Source organism: Lolium rigidum, chromosome 6 (genome assembly GCF_022539505.1).
Source record: "Lolium rigidum isolate FL_2022 chromosome 6, APGP_CSIRO_Lrig_0.1, whole genome shotgun sequence".
In the NCBI taxonomy this organism is placed as follows: Eukaryota; Viridiplantae; Streptophyta; class Magnoliopsida; order Poales; family Poaceae; genus Lolium; species Lolium rigidum.
The window spans coordinates 48,846,764-48,852,734 of record NC_061513.1 but is presented as its reverse complement, the minus strand read 5'-3'; the positions used below and the strand labels follow the sequence as shown (position 1 = coordinate 48,852,734).

Genomic DNA, 5,971 nt, shown 5'->3' with positions numbered 1-5,971 from the left:
AGCCACGGCTCACTTCGCTTCTTATTCCAAAGCAAAATAAAAAGCCGTAGTCGGAATAAAGTTAGTTAAGCAGCAGACGGGGCGCGCGCCAATATTAATCGGCCCCGTCCTCCTCCCCCTCCACTTCCCACCCTTTTTAACCGCCTAGCTGCTCCCTCCCACTCCACTGAGACACCACCGGCGCGGCGCGCACCCAGAGCCAGAGCGAGCGAGCGGGAGGGCGACATAGAGCGAGGAGGCGGCTGAGCGCGGCACGGCGACGATGGCCGACGCCTCCGCCTTCCCCTACGGCCTGCGCGTCCTCGTCGTCGACGACGACCCAACCTGGCTCAAGATACTCGAGAAGATGCTCAGGAAGTGTTCCTACGAAGGTTGGAATCTTTGCCTTTCCTCTTTCGTTCCTTCCTCCAGCTTGATCGCTACGCTGTGTGTCTGTTGTGGGCGTGTGCGTCCGTCGACTACATGCTTACTGTTTGTTTAAATTACTCAGTGAAAAGGATTTGGGAAAGCTAGCTCGCTATTAATCGTGGTATGCATGTATGGCCTGGATTAAAGTAGTCTCCTCTTGGCCGTTCTTACTGATTAAAATTGGATTTTCAGACCTTGTCGATCGAATCGAACTTAGGGTGTTTGGGAACTTCTTTTTTTTTAGAATTTGTTATCATCCCAGCAACTTGCCTGCTTTTTATGGACTCCTGTTTTTGTTCTTGCTTGTGTATGTAACTGTTTGGTGTCAATTGTGAGGGGGAGAAAAAGATGCCTGGTCCATTAGCTCTTTTTGGATAAAATTTCCTATAATGGACAACATATGCATTTTTCTAGTGATGATTGCTCAGTTATGTAGATGGATGGGGTTGCTTCTCCACAGAGCAGTTTGTTTAACTTCTGCACAAATTACTTTTTCTTTTGAGGTAACTGTCCAATTTACTTCTGAAGCAACTCCTGTGCAAGTTACAAGTAGTAGCCAGACATTAAAATTCACCACACGTAGTTCCTACCATATATTCTTTGCAGTCTTGTAGACCATTCTCAGGTGCTATATTTCCGTGGCACCGGTGACTGGGCCTTTAAGGGCTATGTGGATTCAAATTTAATATACTTGCCAGTCCTTTTGGTAGACTTATTGCCAATTATCACTACTGAGTTGTTACTGTTTTTGTACCAACTAAACTGCCAATCTATTACTCTCAGCTCTCTCTGTGTTTTGTGTGTTCACGGGCACAATTGTTTTTGGTGTGCATCCATATTTATGAGTAGTCATGATTTATTTTTTTGCGAAGAATAATCACGAGTTCTCTGTATACAAGTTAGACTAAACTAGTTATCTACCTGCAGTTACCACATGCGGCCTTGCTAGAGTTGCTCTTGACATCCTTCGGGAGAGGAGAAACAAGTTCGACATTGTAATTAGTGATGTCAACATGCCAGACATGGATGGTTTTAAGCTTCTCGAACACATTGGACTTGAGATGGATCTGCCTGTTATAAGTTAGTACTCAACACCAAACCTGTCTCTCTGCAAATTTTAATGAAGAAATGAAATCTTCTATTCAGTTTGAATATCTACTCAACAATACCAAACTGCCCCATTCTGTTTTCACAGTGATGTCCATTGATGGAGAGACAAGTAGGGTGATGAAAGGTGTCCAGCATGGTGCTTGCGATTACCTCCTTAAGCCCGTTCGGATGAAGGAACTCCGGAACATTTGGCAACACGTATATAGGAAAAAAATGCATGAGGTTAAAGAGATCGAAGACCATGATAGCTGTGATGATCTCCAAATGCTCAGATATGGTTTCGAGGGATTTGATGAGAAGGGACTATTTATGACAGTTGATTCCGATACCACGAGGAAGAGGAAAGATGTGGACAAGGACCACGCAGATCAGGACAGTGATGGTGCTGCTGCTAAAAAAGCTAGAGTAGTTTGGTCCGTTGATCTACATCAGAAGTTCGTAAATGCCGTGAACCAAATTGGATTTGACAGTGAGTTCTCTCTCACATTTGTAACGACATTTCTATTAATTTATAAAAATTTCATGATCCTCACAAAGGACAAATATTGCTATCTTGCAGAAGTTGGACCGAAGAAGATACTGGACCTGATGAACGTGCCTGGCTTGACCAGGGAGAATGTTGCTAGCCATCTTCAGGTATGACATGATGTTCAAATGGTAAATTTTCTATGTTCTATTTCCTTGAGAAAGATACCGAGCTCTTAAAGTGAGTGTTAAGTTAGTTTTTTTCATTTAAGTAAGAAAGTTTGCTTAAAGGACGCACTAAATTCAGATTATTGCACCATGACTTTTCTCCTACTCACTGTACCTGGTGTGTCATCACAAATTTGTGCAACAGTCTGCGGCCTGTTTTCTGAAACTCACAAATCAGGCATATGAAGAGCAGAAAATTCGAAATTATAATCTGGGTCAGGTAGTTTCTTGTGCAATAAGGATCATCTTTACTAAATAAAATAAGATCACCTTTGTCAGAGTTTCCCCTAGAAGTAAGTAAAAGAAGATTCTTGGTACAGTAAATGATAGAAAGAGGGATGTCACCAGTGAGTTCCCGACATGGCGTACTCCTTTGCCTTACCCATGTTCATGGATCATGGAAAAGCGTGATTACTGGTGGCGATACTGTCTGGACGTATTCTAAGAGCAAGTACAATATGACCTAGTCAGCTGACTATAAGGATTAGAATAATATATTTTTGCCTAGTTGGAGGAGAGAGAGGTGAAGAGAGAAGAGGAGTGGGCTCTCATGCAAGAGCTAGCTCTAGCACATGCCCCTAGTCACTTTGTGAGAGTGAAAGGTGGATCATATATTGATAAAGTAGCATATTTTTATAGCTCACCATTGTACATGTTAGCTCTAAGTTAGTTATAGATAACATGATACATGGGTTATAGCCAGCAGCTGGCTATACTATTGAACTTGATCCTGTGATAAACTTGTTCGCAATCTATATTGACCTGAATCGTCACCTTTTTTAGAACCTTCAGATGTCAAAGTATTCAATATTCATGAAAAAAATCACATGAAGTTTGAATCATCTCATTTTACCCAATACTCAAAAATTCAAGTTAAATCCATTTTATTCCTTTGAAGTAAAAAAAATGATGTTCGGGTATTCATGTGAAGAAAATTCATTGCTATGCAGAAATATCGCCTCTACTTGGGTAGGCTGCAAAAGCAGAACGAGGAAAGGATATTGGGAGCTGCTAGGCAAGATTTCAGCAATAAGGGGCCATCAGAGAACCTTAACCTCAGAAGCTCCTTCCAAGAACAACCAAGCAATATCTCCAGTGGATATCCACATGCTTCCCAGAAGATACAAGGTCAGAACAGTGTGTTAGATTCTCAGCTAGAAGACACCAAGCGCACGGTCCCCTTACCGGTGTCAGATAAATGCATAAATTCTGCAAGTTCTGTTGCCGAGTCTCAGAGTGTCGTTGGTGCTTCACCGTTAGGCGGAGTGCTGTCTTTCAAAGGTTTGCCAGTGAATCAGGACAGGAAGCCATCAGAAACCATGAACCTGGGATGCCCGGCCTGGAATGGAGGCGTGCCATCCAAGCAGTTCATGCAATACCCAAAGCATAACCGTGCACGCTGTGACTTGTTAGGGGACTATGCATGCCTGCCAAAGCCAGATTTGGAGCACCCCATTGCTCCTGGTCATCTGTTTACACCACCACCGCTAATCTCGATGAGTTGCAGTATGGAGTTGGATACCAGACACTTTTCAGATGTGAAGCCAGGCCTTCTTGACTGCCTCAAGTCCTTATCCCCGGCATTGACATGTACAGTTGACTCGGTTTCTGCTCAGCTCAGTGACAGTGTTGTGACATCAGCTGATGCTGACCGGAAGTTCTCCAATGTGGAAGGTTTGCCTAGCACTAACTTTGATCAGACAATCAACCAAGGCGCTTTGGTTCGTTCTCAAGAACCAAGTATCATATGTGGCGCGGAATTTTCTTCTCTGACCGAGGATCTTCCCCTCTATCCACTTCAAGGTGTCTCCTTTGAGAATATAGGGCTAGGTGGCATCGATTTGTTTCACTACAATGATGCGATGATACTGTCCGGACTACAGAGTAACTGGTACGATGATCAGGACCAGTTCGCCGGCGAAACAATAGACTACCCGTTGATGGATGGATGTCTCTTTGCATGATCCGGCGGCTTCCCCTTCTGTTGACCATGTCGTTTTGCGAGGAGGAAAGGATGGTGTTCTTGGTGTGTTCCCACATAGCACCTCTCGTAGGGCTATAGTGTTCTAACTTGATCCTTTGGTGGAAGGATCTAACTGTAGTAACTCCACTTTTGATAAAAATGTCTGTACTATAGACTGTGCCATGGTATAATTCTATAAACTCTTTCGATAATCTCTCAAAAGTATATATGGAGACTGTCGAATGTTTCCTTAGGGCATTTGCAGAGTTGCATTGATTTGCTTTCTGTGATGCAGCATTGCGGACTGTATGTTAAGACTGTCATTTCACATTACGTGCAATGATGCAAACACTGCAACTTTTCAGTTTGAGATTCATCACAAAGATGTCACCCAAAGGTGGCAGCATGCGAAGTTACTCCCTCAAGTTAAAGGCAGAATTCAGTACAGTCTGATGCGAAGCAGAACTACTGTTGCAAATGCAAAATGCAAAGATGAAACAGGTGCAGAGAAGAACAATCCTAAACAGTTTGCGTCACGGTTGAGCATGAACTCGCTGCTGCGCCATCTGGAGTAGTATTTGCCTCCATCCGGTTAGCTAAGATCATGGAAGGAAGCGGCCAAGTTGCTCACATGAGATTTAATTTCTTAGACTTGACTATGTCAGATGCTGAATATTAGAAGCTCGATGTGCATATCTGAATTGCCTGAAGCGATGGCAATGGCTTCTGTATGCAGGTCTTAGAATCTTATGTTTATTATTCTTAATTAGTTCCCCCGTGTGATGAAGTAGGAGACGTCGTCATATAGATTTTCAACCGTCAACCTTTGATCATGAACAAGCTCTGTACATACCATACCACACATACAAATAACGGAATTGCTAATTCTCAGCTTGCTTAATGCTCAGTCGATGCATTAGCCGTCCGATCCAGATTCATCTTCCCGTTGTTGTTGGCACCACGTGAGCTTTTTGTGTGTTGTCTTTGCATTTATGGGCGTTTAAACTTGGCGCGGTTAATGTTAAGCGGCTGTATGGGCCTTTGTGGGATCGGGTAGGCCTTTTTGTGTTGTTTTTATTGACTTTTTTTCTCGACTCTTTTCGCGATGCAGTTACAAGAATTTTCCATGTGACCATTTTTACCTCTATTGTGGGCATAGTGGCTACTTGTCTTTTGTCGTGGTGTGTTGTTAGACGCTTGGCTGGCTACTTCCGAATCGTTTGATTGCATCATGATTTGTGATACAATGTGAGGGAGTTGAAAAAGAGTTGTAGCTGAAATTTTGAGTTGCAAGTAACTGAAAAAAAAATGTGCGGGAGATTTTCCAGTTGCAAGTTTTTTTCAGTTGATAATGAGGATGCAAATTATATTTTTTTCGAATTGCAAGTGAGGTTGTACCTAAGAAAAAATGTGTTTGGATGTTGGATTTGTGTCATGATTCTTCCTAGATGGGATTTGCAATTGTGTTGCAATTGTGTCGTGATTCGTCCTAAATGTGAAGCAGCGTATATTTTAGGCATCAAGATTTATAGAGATAGATCAAGATATCTAATAGGCTTTCACAGAGTACATACCTTGACAAAGTTCTGAACAAATTTAAAATGGATAGAAGTAAGAGAGGGTTCTTACCCATGTTGTTAGGTAATATCTTGAGTAAAACTCAAGGTCCAGCTACGGGCGGTAGAAAGAGAAAGGATGAACAACATCCCCCATGTTTGGGCCATAGTATCTATTATGTATGCCATATTGTGTACAAGACCGGATGTAGCACATGCTGTTAGTTTGACAAACAGGTAC

General features: G+C 42.6%; 1 protein-coding gene across 1 annotated transcript; it reads left to right on the top strand.

Annotated features, from left to right (window-relative positions):
- The first annotated feature begins 220 nt into the window (after nucleotides 1-220).
- On the top strand, nucleotides 221-4,386 carry LOC124665754 (two-component response regulator ORR26-like). Its single transcript, XM_047203136.1, has 5 exons — nucleotides 221-371; nucleotides 1,336-1,488; nucleotides 1,604-1,987; nucleotides 2,078-2,154; nucleotides 3,162-4,386. The coding sequence occupies exons 1-5, from the start codon at nucleotides 263-265 to the stop codon at nucleotides 4,173-4,175; spliced, it is 1,737 nt and encodes a 578-aa protein (XP_047059092.1). The 5' UTR covers nucleotides 221-262; the 3' UTR covers nucleotides 4,176-4,386.
- Nucleotides 4,387-5,971: the final 1,585 nt, after the last annotated feature.